The following is a 22,863-nucleotide window of genomic DNA, read 5'->3' as shown; positions in this document are numbered from 1 at the left end:
AAGATTAAGAATATCCTAAATCTGTACGAAGATCCTCAGCATACATATCAAATTTATATATATCTCATTTAAAATCAAACCCATGATGTAGTTACCCTTTAGGTCCAAAGTAAAATGTGCCCTTATTAATAATCCTATTTTTATATTATCCTGTATCAACAAAAATACTGTAAGTATTGACTTTTTCTGATGAATATAAATTGAGAAGAACAACAATGAAATGTGTCCTTCTCACATGAATTATGATTAAAAACTAAGTCATCTCAACATATTCAACTCCCAGGTAATAATTAGTTATATCTAACAGAATGGCTCCGTCATGATTTTAAAAGAAAACAATTACTTTCTGACAAAATAAGACTGGCGGCTGGAATTTTAGGCTTAATGATATTGGCCATGAGATAGCATCTAGAGATTAAGGGGGGAAAAAGTTAACGTACCTGGTATTTCTCAGTTTTGAACATTGAATTGATTGCTATTGCCTATAAAAATTACATTTCATTACACAAAACCATTTTTTTTAGGTAGGAGAATTTCAAATAACCAAAAATCAATAAATAAGTGATGAATAACAGGAAGATGAATAAAACGAGATACTGATTTAAAGAAAAGGACCCTTCAAACACTTCCCTGAAGCCATGAATGGTGCAGCAGATAAACTCAAAATAGACAGGGCAAGACCCTGATAAAAGACATGAGAAATTAACGGTATTCTCTAACTCCTACATCCTTGCTACGCAGCACAAAGTGTATAAAGATTGTTCACTCGACTAAAAAACTCCTGTTGCATTCTTGATGCTACCCATTTTACTCATGTACCTTGGCAAGAGGTAGTTACTAGGACAGATCTTCTGTAGGATTCTTCTAATCCTCCCAGCACCAACAACAGAGGCCTTGGAAATTTCTTGATTTCCTTCTGTGGACCCTCCTCCCACTAGGCCTAATCCTGGTACACTGTTAATTGAGGTCTCTCTTCTCAAGTATTAACTCTTAGGGCGGGCAAGGGCTAACAAGGGAAGCAGCTTTATAAAGTGCTTTTTTAGAAGGCTCTTGGAGGACCACATGCATCCACATGGGTAAGTTAAGTGCTCTACAGAAAGTGCTTATTTTTGATGTGATGAATACTGTGTTCACAATGCTATCTCAATGAATGTGGTAGAGAAAGACTTTTAAGACTAGTGCCAGTTTCTTGGATGGTGCCACCCTTATTATCACGAGTGGTACCTATGAGTCTCCGAGAAAACGTGAGTTTTCACCAGACAGAAATGACTCATTTTATTTCTGTGTATAGTACAGGGTGGGCAAACTTTTTCTATACAAGGCCAGAAAATAAGTATTTTAGGCTTTGTGGGTCAGATAGTTACAACAATTCAAGACTACCACTGTAGCATGAAAGCAGCCACAGAAAACATGTAACATAAATATGTATTTATTTTACTTTATTTGTATCAACAAGTATCAAGCTGGATGGATTTCACCCACAGGCCATAGTTTGCCAACCCCTCTCCTGGACCAAAAAAATGTACTAGAATGGTAATCAAGGCACTATGCTACTTGTAATTAAAAGTTTCAATACTGAGGGGTGCTAGGGTGGCTCAGCCGGTTAAGCTTCCAACTCTTGATCTTGGCTCAGGTCATGGTTTGGGAGATCAAGCCCCATGTCACACTGACAACACAGAGCCTGCTTGGGATTCTCTGTCTCCCTCTCCCTGTGCACATCCCCTGCTCACTCTCTCTCTAAATAAATATTAAAAATAGACTTAAAAAAATAAAAATAAATGTTTCAATACTGAGAACCAATCCTTCTTCCTGGGATGTTCACCACTGTGCTAGTTTTTGTTTTTGTTTTTGTTTTTTTAAACAAGAGAGTACAGAAAAGAACAGGTATGAGAAGAAAAGTTGGTTTAGAAGAGAGGTTTTGAGAACTGGTACGAAGAGACCAATGCCTCTACTGCTCGGCAACAATAAAATAGGGGTACATACTGGTCTCTTTTACTGACGTGCCCAATGTCCTCTAGTTCTGACTTAACACCACATGCCTTCATTCATTAAGTTTCACTCTTACTGCCTAATCCCCAGATCAGGTGAACCTTCCAAAAGTGAATGCACAAGTTCATATTCTGCTATGATTTCATCATCTGCTCACATTTTCTTTCAAAGGGACAACCTCATCTTGGTAAAATCTACAACAGGACAGTGATACTGATGACATTACAAATGACAAGGTAAACAAAAAGGCAAGCCACAGAATGGGAGAAAATATTTGTGATTTGCATCTGACAAATTAGTTATGCCTAAAATATCACAAAAACTCTTACACCTCAAAAATAATACAACCAACCCAATTTTAAAAGTGAGCAAATTATTTGGACACACATCACAAAAAAAAAGATCAACAGTCATAAGAGAAAATGTAAATTTAAAACCACAATGAGATACAACCATTAGGGTTAACATTTTAAAGGCCAGCAGTAGCAAATGGGGACAAGAATGGGAATGTGCGCAACTCACATACACTGCTGGTGTGAATGTAAAACCACTTTTGAAAAGTTAAGTTTTACTAACAATGGCCAAAACCTGGAAATAACACAAACATCTATCAGATGAATGGATACACAATATACACACACTTGCACAATGGAATAATATGCAGCACAAAACAAGAATAAACTAACCCATGCAACGTGATGAACTAAAAACATTACTAAGTGCAAAAGGCCACATTACAACTGCATGTATATGAACTTCTAAAAGAGGGAGAACCATAATGACATAGAATATGCAGTGGCTGCCTGTGGCCAGGGGCGGGGGAAGGATGGGCTGCAATGGGGGCAACAAAGAATCTTTTAAAGATGATGAAATGTTCTGTATCTGGATTGTAGTATTTCACAGGTGTGCACATCCGTTATAACTCAACCAACTGTACATGTTAAATGGATGCAATTTATCATACCTAAATTATATATCAAAAAGTTGATTTTAAAACAAAGAAGAAAAAAAAAGACGAGTCAGGTTAAGAGTCTAAGTAGATGGAGGAACGTAAGACAGCATGTAATCAGTGGAATTTCTACAAAATATAAATCAAGAGTGGTATTTGTTGCTCCCTTTTTGTGGTTCATTAAAAAAAAATACTACACATCAGACTCAAAAGTAGTACATAAAATGAAGAATAGTTCCCTACTCCCCCAGAGACAGCCACTGTGTTCTTCTGAACAATTTTTACGTACATTTGTCCTAAGACAATTGGATCACTCTCCTCATACACATTCTAAAATTTACTTCTTTTGCTTACTAACTAGTTTAACTTTTCATGTCAATAATAAAGATGCATACGTTGCCTTGGGGGCCCTGTCCATTACCCTCTGAATTCAGCTCAGGTCATGATCTCACAGTTTGTGGGTTCGAGCCCCATATTGGGTTCTGTGTTGATAGCTCAAAGCCTGGAGCCTGCTTCGGATTCTGTGTCTCCCTTTCTCTCTGCCTCTCCTCCATTTACACACACACTCTCTCTCTCAAAAATAAATAAACATTAAAAATTTTTGAAAAAGTAAAGATGCATCAAGTTCTAAATATTATACTGTTTATGTACTATCGTTTCTTTTAGAGGTTCTCTAATACCAAGAGATTTAAACTGTTTAAAGTTTGTCAAAATTACAAACAATGTTATAATGAATATCCACGTACATATATCTTTTCAAGTTCGCAAATTTTGAGTACTAAAAGCTATAGGCATTTTTGGTCTACAATTCTAAACTGCTCTCTAAAAACATTCAATCTTCAGACTTTTTCCAATAATAGATACATTACACAAAGATGAAAAAGATCTCACCTTGTTTTTAATCTGCAATTTAAAAAATTATGAGTACAGGCGCCTGGGTGGCTCAGTCTATTGAGTGCCTGACTTTGGCTCAGGTCATGATCTCACAGTTTGTGGGTTCGAGCCCCACATCGGGCTCTGTGCTGACAGCTCAGAGCCTGGAGCCTATTTCAGATTCTGTGTCTCCCTCTCTCTCTGCCCCTCCCCCACTCACACTCTGTCTCCCTCTGTCTCAAAAATAAATAAACATTAAAAAAATTATTAAAAAATAAAATAAAATAGATAAATTTTAAAAAATTATGAGTAAACGAACTGTTTGTGACTGTATTTCTTTTTTTTTTTAATATATGAAATTTATTGTCTAATTGGTTTCCATACAACACCCAGTGCTCATCCCAAAAGGTTCCCTCCTCAATACCCATCACCCACTCTCCCCTCCCTCCCACCCCCCATCAACCCTCAGTTTGTTCTCAGTTTTTAACAGTCTCTTATGCTTTGGCTCTCTCCCACTCTAACCTCTTTTTTTTTTTTTTTCCTTCCCCTCCCCCATGGGTTTCTGTTAAGTTTCTCAGGATCCACATAAGAGTGAAAACATATGGTATCTGTCTTTCTCTGTATGGCTTATTTCACTTAGCATCACACTTCCAGTTCCATCCACGTTGCTACAAAGGGCCATATTATTTTATTCTTTCTCATTGCCACGTAGTACTCCACTGTGTATATAAACCACAATTTCTTTATCCATTCATCAGTTGATGGACATTTAGGCTCTTTCCATAATTTGGCTATTGTTGAGAGTGCTGCTATAAACTTTGGGGTACAAGTGCCCCTATGCATCAGTACTCCTGTATCCCTTGGGTAAATTCCTAGCAGTGCTATTGCTGGGTCATAGGGTGGGTCTATTTTTAATTTTCTGAGGAACCTCCACACTGCTTTCCAGAGCGGCTGCACCAATTTGCATTCCCACCAACAGTGCAAGAGGGCTCCCGTTTCTCCACATCCTCTCCAGCATCTATAGTCTCCTGATTTGTTCATTTTGGCCACTCTGACTGGCGTGAGGTGATATCTGAGTGTGGTTTTGATTTGTATTTCCCTGATGTGACTGTATTTCAACTAGTATTTCAACTTTTCTAGTTACTGATCTTTATCTTATTGATGTGAAGTGCTTAATGTAGCAAAGACTGATGACTGACCTCCAGTATTCATCCTTTCCTTATTCCTTGTATTAATAGGACCTTCCCCTCATTGAATTTCAGCTGAGCCTATGTTCACCTAATTAGAGACATTTCCTAACCTCTCTTGCAGTTAGAAGTTGCCATGTGACTATGTATGGGCCCAAGGGAAGTGGGAAAAGTGACAGGCACATTTCTCAAGTTGCAATCTGAAAGATAAAGACTAACTGTCCTTACTTTTTAGCAACACCCCTCCCCCTTCCTGCTTTTCAGACAAATGACATTTGTTGACAACAAGTGGAGCAGCCACTATGGACCAGCAGGGAAGCCACACATGGAAGATAACAGAACCAACCCCCCTGCTAGGGACAGCTCCTGTGAGACTGTTAGAGAGACAGGTAAACTTCTCTTTTATTTTAGTCACTGATTGGTGAGGGGCTGGGGGAGGAGGGTGTCCTCCATTGAAGAACCCAACCTATATTTCAGCTAATGCATATATTAATCAAGTTTAACTTAAACTTAGTTTAAATAAACTATAATTACATAATAATGTTAATAATGATGATAGCAATGATTATTTATATAATTGACTTATCATTGCCAGGCACTGTTCTAATTGCTTTGCACATTTTAATAGATATGATCCTCACTATAGACCTATGAAGTAGATACTGTTATTAGTTTGATAAATTAGGGAACTGACGCACAGGGAGAAAATAACTTGCCCAAGGCCACACAGCTCATAAGCAGTAGAGTGTGGACTGGAAGACATGAAGTCTGACTATGGAGTCCACTACATCCTACTCCCTTTCATGGAGATTTCAGACATAAAATATTATGCCATCACTTACAAACAAGTTAAAGAACAATTAATAACATGGATAAATAACATACATGCTAAGTGAAAAAAGCAAGATACAAAACTCATACAGTAGCACCAAGTCACCCACCATGATCCCAATTCCGTTTCAGGAAAGTATACAAAATGTGTGCATTAAAAAAGACTGGGAGGAAAAAATTATAAAATTTCAAAATTGAGTATCTCTAAGTGATAAAATTACAGATCACTTAATTTTCATTATAGTTTCTAATCTTTCTAAACTTGTATTTCTGTTACAAGAATGAGAAAAATACATTCTAATTTATCAAAATGAAGAAAATATCCCCAAACTTCACACTTCTTCCTTTTAGATAATAATAAAGGATCTTTATTGCTTCAATAAAAATAAACATTTTGCTTTCATTTGTATATATTTTGTGTTGCACTCCCCTCAATAAAAAACAAAATGCAGCTTTTTTTGTATTCAAAAATATCAATAAAAGATCAAGGCCGCTGCAAAAAGAACGTAACTTTTTGTTTAGATGAATGAAAATGATCTGCCGTAACATAGGGCACTGACGTATAAATTCCAAGGTCCCATAGCCCTCTGATCTCTGTATAGTAAGAAAAAGTATCTGTAATGTAGCACAAAATGTTAAGGCATACAACATAAGACATATAACATATAACAAAATGCATAATACATATAACCCTTTTTAAACACCAAGACTAACTCTAATAAAAATCATGAAAGTATTATAGATCATCTGAGCCCCGCTTTTTAAAGTAAAAAATGTTAAAGCCTCCAAATCATATTTCTGCTTAACAACGCATAGCTGCTATAAGCCGCTTAATAAAAAGGCCAATAGGGAGGGTAGGGTACTGGCAGATTTAAGTCTTTTTCTAGAGCTGACCACATTTTCAAGTTAATAAATTCTGTAGTAAAGCAGATTATCTCAAAGAATACCTTCTTTGTCAATCCTTGCATAGCAATGAAATAAAAGAAAGCCTCAGCAAAGTTCAGTCATCACTTTTTAAACCTCGAATGCATTAATGAAATTAAGAAAACATATCTGTCAGAGGAATATCACCTATGATTTTTATATATTTCATATTTACATTTTAAACATAGATACAAACTTTTCCTCATTTCTTATTTTTTACATGAAAGTTTTATGTACTATTACATATAATTTTTCAAAGCATATCTCCACCAACAACCACCACTAATTTCATACACAGAAAAAAAACACACGTAAATTTTCCTGTTTTACCAGGCCTTATCTAGAATGTTTCCTCTGAGATGTGCCACATATTAAGCATTTAACTATCAACTATAAAGGCATCATTACATCGATTTATTAGTCTAAATTTACAAGAGAAAGCTGAGTTTAGCATAAAACTGAGAAGTGATTGCCAAGTTTTATAGAAAAAGCTTGATAGATTAAAAAAAAAAATAGAACTTTAAGGCTACGTGAATTCAGAGTCCCTCGTGTGACTTATCTGGGCACTAAGCACAGCTTATTTTATTTAGTGTAACTGCAATTTAATTCAGAATATAGTAGGAAACCAACTGCAAAGAAAGGAGTCCCCCAGAAGACTGGTGAGGAGGTAATTTAACCCTTAAGATGTGGTTAAAAAAAAAAAAAGTGGTATGTTACACTGAAGGATTTGAGAAATTCTTAGACACTAACTGCCTTTTCAAAGATGCTAACTTTAAAACTTATCTGTCACATCATTGGAATCTTTTTTTTTTTTTTTAACTAAGTTTGCATGGAGGTGAAGTCTATAAATAAGAAAGAAAACCATCCACATTTTTCCAACTAGGTTCTAAATCATATACTTATAATTCAGCCTTTAAAATTAAATATGATTAACAATTATGCCTGCTGAGCACCTATGATGAAAATACATTTTCTTCTGCTGAAAAAGCCACTAATAAAATCCTTAAAATACCACCTTCAGTGAATTTTTCCACCATGTCTAATGTTACCTGGTAACCCTGACACGCTAGTTAAAATTCAACAGAGAAATAATGGGTTTATGGGTTTACGGCTGTCGTTTATAGTTGTGGTTATCTAGTATGTTACCACAAAGTAAAGATGTAGAAAACAGTTAAGGAAAACTACCTAGGCTTAGAATTAAACAATGCCTGACTGCAAGTTTCCTTTAATCCAAAAAGGCTGTTCCTCTGTTTAAAGTAAACCAATATTACGTATATATGTGTACATAGGCAAACATTTATATGCACTCAAACATACATATGTATGAATGTATATGTATGCTTGTACGAGTGTTTTATATAAATGCATTATGTGTACACATTTTCATATGTAAATATGGTACATTAAAAAATTTTCAACCGAAGAAGCTAAATTTGGAAGGAAACAATCCTTTCTAAATATTTCATATTTTTAGGGAATATCATGACTCACTTTAACATATTTGAGTATACAGGACCCAAATTCATTTACCCAAAGTTATCTTACCACTGTTAACTATAATCATGAAGAAAATTAAACTATGTAACAAGAATATTCTAGTGGAATATATTATAAAAATCAGTATCTCCACCAATACCTTTAAGTTCAACTGTAGCTCATTTTCAGGATCTTTTTTGGCCAACTTTATATGCTATGGAACAGGTATACACTGTCCACTGATTGCTTGTTTTGTGCTAATTATCACAATACATTCAATTTGGCCGCAGCCAGGTCCCACAGGCCAGTGACTAGCTATTAGAAGGCAGATAAGAAAAAAAATCCAAATTTCAAGACAACATCCTGAATATTCACCCACAGATGCTAAAGTCACTCCAGACTTTACCTTTAGAACTGTCCAGTGAGTTCATATGTACATATTTTCAATAATCTGCAAGTGGATTCAGAATGGGATTTTACCATTAAGGCTTTCTTAGCAAGTTTTTTGGCAAATCAGGTTTTATAGAGAAAAGTCATCTACCGCATCATTTTATGTTTGATTTGGCAAAAGTCTAAAAATCCAAAATGGGTCAAAATTAAGCCTTTTATTTTCACAAAGCTGCTACCACAAACCGAATGGGCAACGGTGATGGCCACTGTAATTTCATATGCACAAACTGACAAATCCTCTGTTCAAAGGACTTTGAGTGAACCTGAGAGAAATAGCGATAAAAAGATATCAACTGAGTATTATTTGTAACTAAAAAGGTATCACCATTCTAATTCAAAGCAAGTAACCAAATTGAGGACCCTCCTAATAAACTCCCTTGCTTCTTCAAATTGTAAACTCAAAAGCAAAAGCACTCTGAAATTAAAATGTTTTATTGCCTTCTCTTTTTATTTAGAAATCACTATATATGCCAATGTTATAAATATCTTAGATGACCATTTTCAGGTTTCTGTAAGATTTGCTAAGGATAATTATTTTCATCAATATGCTTGTCTAATTGTTAACTTTCTATAACTAAGGATTTTACAAAATGGGAAATGTCAACAAATGGCATATGAAACGTTATTATATCTAATTCGGGCACCTTATACCACACATCCTTCTAGCCAAAGTGCCAAGTGGATTATCATCTCTATAAATGAAACACAGCTATAACAAAACAAAATCACTGGGAGCAAATGTGGTGCTTTCAATTGTGTATTTTTTAATAACAAAATTCTCTTGTTTTTCATTTTCTTACTTGTTATTAATCTGCATTCTGAACAAGATGGATTATACAGAGAGATAGAAACTAAAGGCTAAAATACTCTACATTTTATATACTTTGTATATATTTTACATACAAAGTATAATACAAAATACTGTCTGTAAAGTACAAAAGAGGTATCTGAGTGGCTATGCATTACTGAGGTTTTAAACTACACCACCCCTCTGAGAATAAACTACTTAATAACTTATATTAATATTTATAGGTATATTAACAGGAAAAAGAAAAAACTTGATGAGTTTATTGATATTAGTATAGAGCCATGGTGTCCTCAGAGTACTGCATTTAGGATTACGTAAGTCTATCTCAGGTGACAGACACTGAAATGAAATATAGAATACCCAAAAGAAAGATTCCATAGCAACAGACCATCAGAAAGTATTTTTGCCCTTCCTGCAGCACATTCAGCAAATTCAAAGAATTTAAGATTTAATCAAAATCATTTTTCAAAAAATCAGCATTTCCCCACAGAGTAAAAGTGCCAACGAGTAACAGGACTGCCCGAATCATTTTAAGAGAACACTAAAGCATGAACATTAATACTTTTAACTACCTACCAATAATATGCTAAAAACAACAAAACAAAACAAAACAAAACAAAACAGTAAAAGTTGAGAGAAACCGAAAAGGGAAAGCAAGTCAAATTTTCCTCACACATAGGACAAATCCTATAAAAAAGTGCTCTTATGCATAGTTCCAAATGAAGCTGTCTCACAGAAATTGCAATCATTGTTACCCATCATCTGCTGTATTACAGTTTTGTATCACCAAGATTACATAAGGCCTGCATACCAAGTTCATCGTGCAAACTGCTGCCGCCTACAGCAGATGCATTGTCATGTGATGCTTCTAAGTGGACACTCCCATTTCTCACCAGCAAGGAGGCACTAGCACTGAGCACTGCAGCCTGGGAAGGGGGGCGGGACTGGACTTTGACCTGGGCTGTGGACTGCTGGCCTTGCTGACCATCTTGAAGGCTAGGAAAAAACATGGATTGGGGAGACATTACAGGGAAGAAAAGAAAAAAACAACAGCTAGAATGAAGTCAATATAGAAAATGGATTTCAAAATGTAACCTGATTTTTTCAATGTAACCTAAGAAAGCTAACAAACTTTGCAACATATACAGATTACACTGCTGTCTTAAATCTTCTGGTCCTTAGAAAACTGAGTCATTGTGATGAACACAGCAAACATTTAATGTATATGTAAACTAACCAATCTGTGACTTTTCCCCACCCCAAGCCAACAAAATTCTAGTGTAAGGAAAAAGAAAGCAGCAAAGAAAAACAAGCACATTAACTATGTATGGGGGTTGTAGCTGGTCCCCAAGAGATAAATCCTCTTTGTCAGTTTAAATATGCACTTTTCTTTATTACCTTTATAATTCTAGAATTGTTCTTTCAAATATTCTGGCATCTCAAATTCACAATAAAACAAAGTTTCTATGCACCTGAAAACCAAAGAATCCTTATCAAATGCGACCAAGGTGACAATTTTCAATCAAAAGAAAATCACAAACTAGTGCAAGAGAAATGGAATAACAAACATCGACTCAACCGAGTGAAATACAAATGACTGCTGGGATGCTGCAAGTATGATTAATTTATAAAGTATTTTTTCTATGAAAAGCCTGCATATTTTTTAAATAAAGCCACACAGGCTCTGTATACATGTTATTACCTTCTCCAACCCATTTCATCATTTCATTAACAAGGGCCCATCATTTTAGAAAATCTTAAAAATATTTTGGAAACCTGTAATTTCTCAAGGGATATTACAGTCTTTTTTAAATCTTACAGAATTCTGTTAATATATTATTAGTATTTTGTTATAGACTTGCCATTTATTAAAACTATCAAATCTAAATATCTAGACATTATCTATAATTAAGAAACTCTATTATATTCTTAACTCATTTTATATTTTAGATGTTTAAAATACTATGAATTTTAATGTGCTTAATACTCAAATTTAAATCAATGAAACTCATGAAAATATTTTGAGTATAATTATTATATGTCATTCTCTACATGATGTTCAAAGTAACTGCATTGTTATTAAATTAGACCTTTGAGTAAACAACAACAACAAGACTGCTGCATAGGATGGCCTTATTCAGTTATTTTATCATTTTTTTGAGTACCAACTTCTTTCTAATGTTCTAAATTCAATGCAATGATTTCTCTGATGCCTATAAAATAAACTCATCTTTATGGACAGTGAAGAAAGCTGCAATTTAAAGTAACCATGTAATAAAAGACTAAGTAGAAAACACTGCTTATGTTGCTGAAGCCTGTGGTTATGGCAACAGAATACACTTTGGAATCACACTGTCTGATAAAGTAACCACATGTGACTATCTACACTAAAATTTTAGTTCCACGGTTCCACCAAGCTCACTGCAAGTGCTCAAGAGCCACATCAAGTAGCTAGTGGCTGCCGTAGTGAAGAGCTACCGGAGTGGGCAAAAGCTAGTAGTTAGTGTCCACCACACTGGACAGTGTTAATTACATAGATCTTTCTACCACCACAGAAAGTCCTACTAACCATTACTACCTGGAACATTCATAGCTCAGGCTTCTTTTAGAGCCAACAAAAAGTATACACTCTAAACAGAGCAGAGGAATGTGTGGAACACATGAAAAAACCAAGTCCACACAATGGTGACTTGTTGATGCTTACTTGCATTATTTTTTTAAGCTGTAACTATAAAGGTATTCGTTTAATAACTCCTTTGGAGTAGATGTTTGTACAATTGACATAAATCGAGAGATGATCTTGGGAATTAATGGAATCAAATATCGTTGTATTTTCCATACATATATAATAAGTCTGTTACTCTTCCTCAAAATCCAAAGTTATTTACAAAGCTTACCAAAATGACCAAATCTTACAAGGGAGAAAATTCTGACAAAAAAGGTGTTTTAAGTAGTTCAAGTGCTATGTCCCTTCCGATTCTGAATTGGAAGACAGAAGAATTTTATACAGTATGTACTCAACAAATCTTTCTGTCCTTTTTTGTTTTTACTTAAAGTCAAAAACAAAGGTGCTATATGGCAGTTAGGTGTATTTTAATGTGAACACATTTGAGAATACAATAATCCTCAACATACCCATATATACAAAAAGGTTTCCAAAGTATTAGGCAATGCATGAAAATCGATTCCAGAATAAAGAAACAAAAGAAACTAGTGAAAATCTATGTGGCTGTCAAGGTTTTGAACATCAAAAGCTAATCATAAATGTTTATGTCCCTTGAATTCCTGTTTTGAAAATCCTTCAACAACAAAAAAACCTCTCATTTTTACAGAAGTTGGTAGGAAAACTATTCCTGGATGTTTGTACTTTACCTAACTAATAACCGACAGGAGCTAATATTTTTTAGAGTACCAATTCTCTATCAAAACTACCAGTTTGAGAAAAGGTAGCAACTATTTTACAACACAGTAAAAGGAAAGATAGAAATTTAGGTCTAACTATTGGCTATCAATAGCATCACTGACATGCAATCTTACCCATTAACATTTCCAATTTAAATGGCAGAAAAACAGGGGCCTCTGGGTGGCTCAGTGGGTTAACTCTTTATGTCCGCTCAGGTCACGGTTAGTGAGTTCAAGCCCCCACGTCTGTCAACACAGAGCCTGCTTGGAATTCTCTCTCTTGCCCCTACCCCACTAGTGCTCTCTTGCCCCCTCTCTCAAAAATACAAAAATAAAGTTTAAAAAATCATAAGGAATAGCAGAAAAATATAGTTGGTCTTGGTCTTTCTTTCCTCTGTACCACTTATTTAGAATTTGGCACCTTCTGCCTTATATCGTTGGTTATTTTTATTTGTGTCTCCATGACGAAAAAGTAAACTCTAAGAGTATCATCACATTATTCTTATGAATCTGCAGATTCCAGAGAATACTCAAAGGAATGCCTTGAACACAGTACACAAACAACAAGTATTTGGTGGGTTTTCCTGAGTACCACAAAATGATCCCTATGAATTTCTAATCATGTATTCTGTTACTACTATGACCTTATTTGATTACAGATCTTTCAATCTTCTAACACTTTAAAAAAAAAAAAAAAATCTAAGAATAAGATAAAGCTTTTGTCCCCTCCCCAAATGCAACTAATTTTTCATTCCAGTCCATTAACCAGAGTTTTAAAAGATACCATATTTGGGTTGATAAAAATAGATAAATATGGAACTCTTAATACTAGTACTATAAAATGTTTAATATTAATCTTTGCTTTTCTCTCTAGTAACTGAGAACTGGCAAGGGCCTATCGAAGCTACCTACGAGCCTAACTTAATGAAAAGGACACTTAAAAAAATAATTCTGAAACAAGACATTCTAACAATTATTTTAAAAATCTGCATTTTCCCTTCAGGAAGAAATTTATGATTCACTCACAATCCTTGAAAACATACAATTTACCAAGTTGCTTTTGACTGTCAATTGCTTGAACTATTCATTAAAGTTTAAAATAAGTTAGTACATTTTACTGGTACTTATATAGTAATTGTAATTAAAGTACTATCACTCCTATTCCATTTCCTTTTGACAAGTTTTTCAAGTTTTCCATGACCATGCAATCCTATATTTACTTAAAGATGAGAGTATTATTATGTAATTCAAACAGAATTAACACCAATATTTTCTACCTGAATATTTTTGCAATTTAAAAAAGATTTTATCCATTGGTGTTTTTAATTTCTCTAAGCTAAATTTTATCTTATTTCATCCATGATGAAGTCACCTATTTAAGATACATGCAAAGTTTATGCTGGAAATATCCTAGAATCTTAACAAAATCTGCACACTGACTACTAGAAGATTACCTGCCAAAAATTCTAAAGTGAGTGCTTTACAAGTAAGATTCACGCCATTATCCTCATTTGAACGGTGATGTATTTAAAACCCTACAGAATTCTACATGATTGGCTGGAGTTAGAACACAGTTCTTTAATATTCCACCAGGCAAAGAAAAAAGTAATCTGTCTGCGTTTGTTGGGTAAGTGGGATCCAGCAGGCTTATTTGTGGCAAAGAATGAAAGGATTTGCAAAGACCAAAAAAAGAAGGTTAAAATAAAAAAAGGGATTAATAAACAGCACCATGGAGTAAGAAAGCAAACAGGTCTATGGCAAGTGTTATTAAAGGGGCAAAATGAAAAGGTTAGAAAAAACAAAACAAAAAGTAAAATGAAATGCTGAGATCTTTCTGCAGGTTGGGGCTAGACCCCAAATCCATCAGCAGAAAGAAGTTAATTCAGGGAGCAGAAGGGGAGGGTTCATAAAAGGTAAAGGTACTCAGAAAAAGGTTTCTAGACCGAATGTTTTTTTAACTGGTGCCTTCCCATTTTTATATTTTCAGTGTTGGTTTAACTAACCCATACTACTTCTTACAGAATTATGTATTACTGCAGGATTAATTAGGAACATGACCCACAAAAGGTGAAGCTCCTGATTGTAATGTAAAACCCAAAAAATAAGCAAGTCTTAAATTCCAGGGAAATGTAAAGAGAAAGATTTTGTTACTCTCAAGAACAGGATTTTAACAAGGGAAGGGGGTCAGCTCTTCTGATCTACCATGTATTCAACAGGAGTTGTTTCACTAAGTGTTCTTTTTGAATTCCAGATTAAAAGGTAGGAAAATAATTTGGTAATGGTGATTTTCAACACAGAGATTAATGAGAGTATATGGTATTTTATGTGCACTGCCTAAGCAAGCACATGTAAAGCATTTTTGTCCATATTTGTATTAAAGCATAAGCATAAATGTTTTGATGTGTAAGACATACTTGAGAATAAAACACTAAAAGTTTAATGGAAAACTATTCCCAATATTATAAATAGATGTTTTCTTAATTAGGAATATCGGGAAATGCAAAAAATGTTTTTCTTCAGCACTATGTAAAAGTGGAGAAATTCAACACAGATATATACAAATATATACATATATATCCAATTGACCGTACTTTGCCATAGAGTATTTTCGTTCCATGTCATTTACCAGGTTCTACTGATTATGAAATAAAAGATACAAATTTTTAAGCAATACAAAATATATATTTTAGTGAAATAAAATAAACTGGCTTATCAAGCTGAGGTCAGTTATCTGTATTCCTCAACAAGCTCACCACTCAGCCCATAATTGTTCCTATTAAACTGATCAAGATGTTGGGGAAAAGATGCTGCAATAATATTAATAGGGAGTAGAAAAAAAAAAATGAAAAGCTGACTTAAGGCCTCTATTTACATTTATAGAGCTGCCCTAAAGTTATTTTGCTATTTAAAATGGACTAACCCAATCTGATCGTTTTGTCTAAACAGTGCAACTCAAGGCATGCAGAATGCAGCAGGCTCATGGTCACATGCAGAGAAAGCCCAAAGAGCTTAAAACTATAGGAGAAACTGGACGGAAAAGAAAAAGCAATTTGAATGCTTTCCTGGCACTGACAGAACAGGTTAGAAGGTCTGTTGCATGCATGCTAAGCTTGGTGGAATTTTAAAATACCATACCTGAGGGGTGATCCGATGAGCAATGTAGGAGGGGTAGGGTTACTCCCTGCATTGTGCCGGCGCCGTACTGCCTGGCGCCTAAATGTGCTGCGTTCACGGCGAAATGACACTGCCTCCTCGCTGGCCTGTGCTGCTGTATCAAGATAGACTTAGGTCAAATAGGAGCCTAGGTCAGAGATGTAAATAGCAGCTGAGCCTGCCTCTCCCGTCTTCCCACCCTCAAACGTAAAGGGAAGCTATCTGCTTGAGCCCAAGAGCTTTCATACATACACTGTTAATATGGCGCATCAAAGAATACACAAGACATACACATTGTTTATTTAAAGATAATTGGTTCTTTAAAAATAATGTTTTTGATATATCTGGCCTCACCATCTTCTCTTCAAACTCAATTTCCTATTTTAATATCTCCATTGGTTTAAACCTTCATCTAGGGGCTCCTGGGCGGCTCAGATGGTTAAGCTCGGACTTGATTTTGGCCATGCTCTCACGGTTGGTAAGCTTGAGCCCCCCATGTCCGGCTCCAAGCTGTCAGTGCGGAGCCTGCTTGAGATTCTCTCTCCCCCCAAAATAAATGAATAAAAAAACTTTGAAAAAATAAATTAAAAAAAGAACTTTGAAAAAAAAATACAAATAAATCACACACTCTTGAATTAAGTCAACTTCACAAGTGCAATATTTGTTAGTTCCAACTAACAGGAATGGGGCATTATTTTCCTACTGTCAAGAGGACAGTAGAAGCAAACAATAATCCTGCATTCTTTAAATATTTATTTTGAGGCAGAGAGAAAGAAAACATGAGTGGGGGGGGTGGGGGCAGACAGAGGGAGAGAGAAAGAGAATCCCAAGCAGGCTCCACGCTGTCAGTGCAGATCCCAGCACAGGGCTCAATCCCATGACCGAGAGTCCATGGCTTGAGCCAAAAACAAGAGTCAGACGCTTAGCTGACTGATACTACTTCATTTTTGATGCCAGAGGTAAGGAAGCTATTCATCCCATGCCGCACTGTGGCATAACTTTGGCAGCTTTTTAAATGTTTAATTCAAGACAGCATGGACATATCTTAACTGTGAAGTAGTGAGCTGCCATGAAACTTCATTCAACTCTACGCCAGCAGCACAGGTCCCCTCAACATTAGGAAGCAAGTATCAGCAAGACGGCAAGTACAGAAATTCATAGTTTAATCCAAAAGCGATAAAGCAGAAACTAAAACCAAATATGCAACAATGACAAATACACAACCATGGCTTAATAGAGTCACATAAAATTTTATAAAACCATTCTAATTGACTGATTTCAGTTTCTAGAACAAAATGCAAAATGATGCTTTATCTATGTGAATTTAAAACAATGGTTTCCAAGTGATCTAAATATTTTAGGGATGATTTTGACTTTGACAAAGGGTATCTGCATACTAAATATAAATAAACACAAAATGTAGTACAGAAACATTCTTTCAAAACACTTTTTTTCTATTAAGTATTATGAAAAAGATTACAAATCCAAGAATGTTGCATTCAGATTTCAGTTCTATTGCAAGTTTTCTTGACATTTTAAAAACGTTACTAATTCTCAAATAATTCTTCTGCTTAGCAACAGCCATTTCCATCAATTTGGATGTTGATTTTAATAAAGTATTATTTTTAATGTTTACATTCTGTACCCCTTCCTCAGACTGCACTGGTGGGTGTTAGATTAGGAATATATGCACTACCTTCAAAAGGATAACTGTCTCTATGCAGCCACTTTCTTCTACTGCAGGAATGACAAACACAACTATTTCACCCATCTGGCAAGCTTCCGCCAGTAAAAAGTAGAAGTCACAAATGACAGAACGCCTACTTATTTTTCAGCTCACATACTACAGTGATATTCTAAGTTAGGCGACTAAATAAGAAGTTAGGTTTTGCGGCTTTGGCTCCAAATCAGACTGGACTCCTAATATTTCTTTTCTTTTTTTCCCTCCAGTTTCACTGAGATATAATGAAAAATCCTTTAAATGTGAAAAAGCTGTTACTTGTGACATAAAAGCTCATGTACACAAAAATTACATGTGACCTGTGAGAACAAATGATCATTAAACCTGGTCATCTAGAACTGTGCTGTCCCCAACACGGTAGCCACTAGCCATATGTGGCTACTTAAAATTAAATAAAATTAAAAATTGAGTTTATCAGATCCATAAACCACATTGCAAGTGCTCAAGAACTACATGTGCCTAGTGGCTACCAATATTGAGAACATTTTCATCGTCACAGAAAGTTGTACTGGACAGTGCTGATCTAGAAATTCAAGGACACCTTTCTGTCACCACCATCTACAAAGCCTACTGTATGCTCTGCCTATTCCTGACAACTATGATTTCAGTAATAGGAAACTGCAACCAGCACTGTCACAAAGGAGAAACCGTACTGGCAGGCAGTCACTAGATAAAGGATAGAACAAGCCACTTGCAGGAAGAAATGAACACTTACATGAGTGACTGTTAATGGCTCTCAGACATCAGCAATGTTAACTGAGGTTATGGAATTTAAAACCACTTCTAAAACTCAACTCAAGACACTTTGTGAACTTACATTGAAGATTTCCATTTTACTGTAACAAACTGCTACTCAATTTACAGGTCAATTCACTTCATTAAGAAACTTTCAAACATTCTCTCTAGTTTTAGATAACCAGAATAAGAGTAAAATTTACCCAGATATAATTTAAGGAGAATAATTCAATCCATAAAATGTACTAAAATTACTCTGAAGGATTTGCATAAAAGCAAAATGTAATCATTGAAGACTGAGAATAAATACAAAGAAGGGAAATAGGAAACATTTTCTTTATTATCTTCCTTCTACTGAAGACTTAATGGTGTTAATTTTAAGTAAAAGCTAGTTATTGCATAATACTAAGAAGAAAACACAGCTATTAGTGTCCATTTATAGTCACAATGTCCTTTGGCTTCTTCAGAAAACTTTTTTTTTTTTGCTATTATTGCACTATTCATATTTTGTCCTCTGCAAAAGAACTACATAATACTACTCTCTTAACAAAATAGTTTTAGAAACACCCTAAGATGAAAGTTTAGACATCCTCTGAACAATGTATTAAAGTGGAGTTATGATTACTGCCTACAGTGTCCTTGTAATATTCAGGGTGTAAATATCTAATGCTAAAAGAATTTTCAATGTTTACTGTAACAATTACTTTAACAATAGCTAGGATCACAATTCAACTGAAAACACTATGTCATAATTTATGGTCACAACAAATAAAACTAAACCTTGCCCCCTGAAAAACATACTACTAAATCAAAACATCTCTATTTGGAATAGGGTCCAAAGGGGGCCCAGTTCTATTAGCGCCAAGGAAAGCAAAGTGTCTTTAAAAAAGCTTAAAATAATTTGCCACAAGCATATTCAATCACATTAGTTATAGCTACACTTGCTGAAAATTCACTTCTACAACCCGATTGTAATAAACTTTTTGAATCTTTTAACTTTGTAAGAGAAAGAAACAAAGCGCACACACACAAAAATCTTTGAACTAAGGAACCAAACAGGAGGGAGAAAACACTTTAAAACCTGGTTTGGGGGGCATGTGGGTGGCTCAGTCAGTTGAGCATCCGACTTCAGCTTAGGTCATGACCTCACAATTCCATGAGTTCGAGCCCTGCATCAGGCTCACTGCTGTCAGCGCAGAGCCCCCTTGGGATCCTTTGTCCCCCCCTCTCTCTCCCCCTTCCCTGCTCATGCTCTCTCTCACAAAAATGAATAAATAAATAAACAAAACCTGGTTTTGAAGTTGACACTGCTTTTGAATTGTGACACTGCTTAAAACTCAGTATCTTCTGGCAAAAAAAAAAAAAAAATGAAATTAACTAGAATAAGAGCATAAAACACAAGTAAGAAAAATTTAACACTCTAGGTACAACCAAATTTAATGCATGTATAGGTATAGGAGGGGGAAAAACATTCAATGGACTCAAAAACCATGAATAACAAGAAAGATTTAAAAATACTTTCAAGGACATATACTTAGACAATTGTGAATTTTTTAATGTATATTTTTAAAATTACCAAGTCTTGACTTTTTAATCATTTCTTTGTGTTAGCAAACTTCAACAGACTGAATTACAAGCCCAGCAAGTTTAAGAACCTTGGATCATGTAGCTCTTTACTTTTGAGGTAGTAATACAATCACTCAAGTAAGTTTAAACATTTACAGGGTACCTAAGGGCAATTCCTGTACAAGGCACAGATAGCCTAAGACATTTTAGACAGCTGTGGTATGATCTATTCTTAAAGATCAAATAAAAAACAAAATCCAGGGGCGCCTGGTTGGCGCAGTCGGTTAAGCGTCCGACTTCAGCCAGGTCACGATCTCGCGGTCCGTGAGTTCGAGCCCCACGTCCGGCTCTGGGCTGATGGCTCAGAGCCTGGAGCCTGTTTCCCATTCTGTGTCTCCCTCTCTCTCTGCCCCTCCCCCGTTCATGCTCTGTCTCTCTCTGTCCCAAAAATAAATAAAAAAATGTTGAAAAAAAAAAATTTAAAAAAAATAAAAAAATAAAAAACAAAATCCACAATACATATACCTCCCACCTCAGGAGTTACTTCTCAGTTACCTAAATGAGTTAAGGAAAATTCTCTAAATCCTATATTGAATTGTTTTAGTACGATTATTTATTTTTATAGTGAGGATACTGAAATAGACTATCGGTTTGTTTTACTCTGTGAATGAAAAGAGGAAAAGCATTAAAGGCAATGAGTAGTTTCACAATGGCAGGGAGGTATATTGCAGCCGGTCTGGAAAACAGTGTGGAAGTTCCTCAAAAAATTAAAAATAGATCTATGAAAAAAAAAAAAAAAAAAAAGATCCACCCTATGGCCCAGCAATAGCACTGCTAGGAATTTACCCAAGGGATACAGGAGTGCTGATGCCTAGGGGTACTTGTACCCCAATGTTTATAGCAACACTTTCAACAACAGCCAAACTATGGCAAGAGCCTAAATGTCCATCAATGGATGAATGGATAAAGAAAGTATGGTTTATATACACAATGGAATACTACTTGGCAATGAGAAAGAATGAAATATGGCCCTTTGTAGCAACGTGGATGGAACTGGAGAGTGTTATGCTAAGTGAAATAAATCATACAGAGAAAGACCAGATACCATATGTTTTCACTCTTATGTGGATCCTGAGAAACTTAACAGAAGACCATGAGGGAGGGGAAGGAAAAAAAAAAGTTAGAGAGGAAGGGAGCCAAACCATAAGAGACTTTTAAAAACTGAAAATAAACTGAGGGTTGATGGGGGGTGGGGGAGAGGGGAAAGTAGGTGATGGGCATTGAGGAGGGCACCTGTTGGGATGAGCACTGGGTGTTGTATGGAAACCAATTGGACAATAAATTTCATATTTAAAAAAACAACAATGGCAGGGAGGTATAAAAGAGCAACACATGGCAAGGTAGGAGGTGAAGGTTATCCATATTCTATCTCAAATACTGGAAAGTTGTAAGCATCAGTATGTACAGAAAAAGACGCCACAAAAACATGTCAGTCATGCCGCTGATTGCTTAGTGAGAGGATTCATAGGTGATAAGTGACTTTCTAGTCCCTATGCACAGTTGTGGCTGGCCTCTTGTGATGGCTCGATTGCTATTAAATAAATAAAAATTCAGACAGAAAAAAAACTGCTCAAGAAAGGTGTTATTTTCAGTGGGGAGTGTTTATTAGAGGAAAAAGTAAATACGAGAAGACTGCAAATTAAAAGTTGTGTTTTGGTACCTCAAACAGAAAAGCAGCAAATGCTAGTAGGAAATGAGACATGAAAGAAAGGCGAAAATACACACAAGTATATGTACATCTCAGAAAAATAAAAGATATAAGCAGACATCCTGAAATACACTGCCATTTGATCTAAACGTCTCTCCCCCTCTTACTTCCCATGTCAGCCAAGGATGATGCCAACACCGGCGTGCCAAGGTTTTGTTCTAAAATAAAACGAATACTCATCAGTGTTATCTTCTGGGAGGCCAAAGCACACCGAGAATGTATGGCACAACCTCAAAGCATTCGTTCCACATTAAACAATTTCAAGCTGTGAACATATTTCAAAGGACTAATCTACTTTTTGATAAGTAAACCAGCACACAACAGCAACCAACGACAAAGGATTAGCTGTGTCTTGAGTGAGAGAAAATCTCCATGTCCTACTGGTATTTTCCACAATCCCAGACAGCCAAACAAATACAGATGGGCAGACAAAATGCTTTCAAGAAATTAGATGATACACTGGAGTCATGATTCACACACAACAGTTCCTAAAAGAGTTTCAGGATTCCTTATCTCAGCGGTGGCTCCAAATGTTTTTTTAATCCTTTGCAAGTGGGATGAGACATATAGACTCTCTTCCAGAAAACTGCACTCAAACTATTTTGCATATGTTTTCTGAGATTCACCTAAGAAGGGGTCATTAGTGAAGAATATCTATTTGAAGTGACATAGATTTGAAAAGGGAAACTTCCTTACAAATGACTAAAAGGCATCAGTGTCTTAGTTCTCACACTAAACCTGTAATTTACAGAGCACTTTTACAAATCTAAGCTCACTAGAATCTGATAGTTAATGCTGAGACAGACCTAAACAGCTGTTCCTGTTTTACACCTGAGAAAACTGAGGCACAGATTTAATGACTTGCCAAGAGTATCCAGTTAATAATTAGAGGTGGTATTAAAATGTAACTGTTTGATTCCTCATCCAGAACTTCACTGCTACCAGAAAAAATACATATATATAGTGTAACGTCTGCCCCTACCACACAAAATCAGGCATGGGCTGGTTCAG

At 35.5% G+C, this 22,863-nt stretch overlaps 1 protein-coding gene across 7 annotated transcripts in view; it reads right to left on the bottom strand.

The window, feature by feature from the left end:
• PCNX1 (pecanex 1) overlaps nt 1-22,863 on the bottom strand; it is a 171,293-nt gene that overhangs the window by 78,557 nt on the left and 69,873 nt on the right. For 4 of the 7 annotated variants that reach the window (XM_047862149.1, XM_047862152.1, XM_047862151.1 and 1 more), the window contains 2 exons: nt 16,025-16,157; nt 10,299-10,483 (listed from right to left, as the gene is read on the bottom strand). The exons of 2 other annotated variants lie outside the window; for them this stretch is intronic. In XM_047862149.1, the coding sequence (XP_047718105.1) occupies nt 10,299-10,483; nt 16,025-16,157 (318 nt within the window). The remainder of the gene's footprint in view (nt 1-10,298; nt 10,484-16,024; nt 16,158-22,863) is intronic. One more of the 7 variants, XM_047862150.1, reaches the window with a different exon arrangement.

The sequence above is a fragment of the Prionailurus viverrinus genome, chromosome B3 (assembly GCF_022837055.1).
Source record: "Prionailurus viverrinus isolate Anna chromosome B3, UM_Priviv_1.0, whole genome shotgun sequence".
NCBI lineage: Eukaryota > Metazoa > Chordata > Mammalia > Carnivora > Felidae > Prionailurus > Prionailurus viverrinus.
Note: the sequence above shows the minus strand (reverse complement) of the source record. Positions and strands in the feature narration are given on the sequence as shown.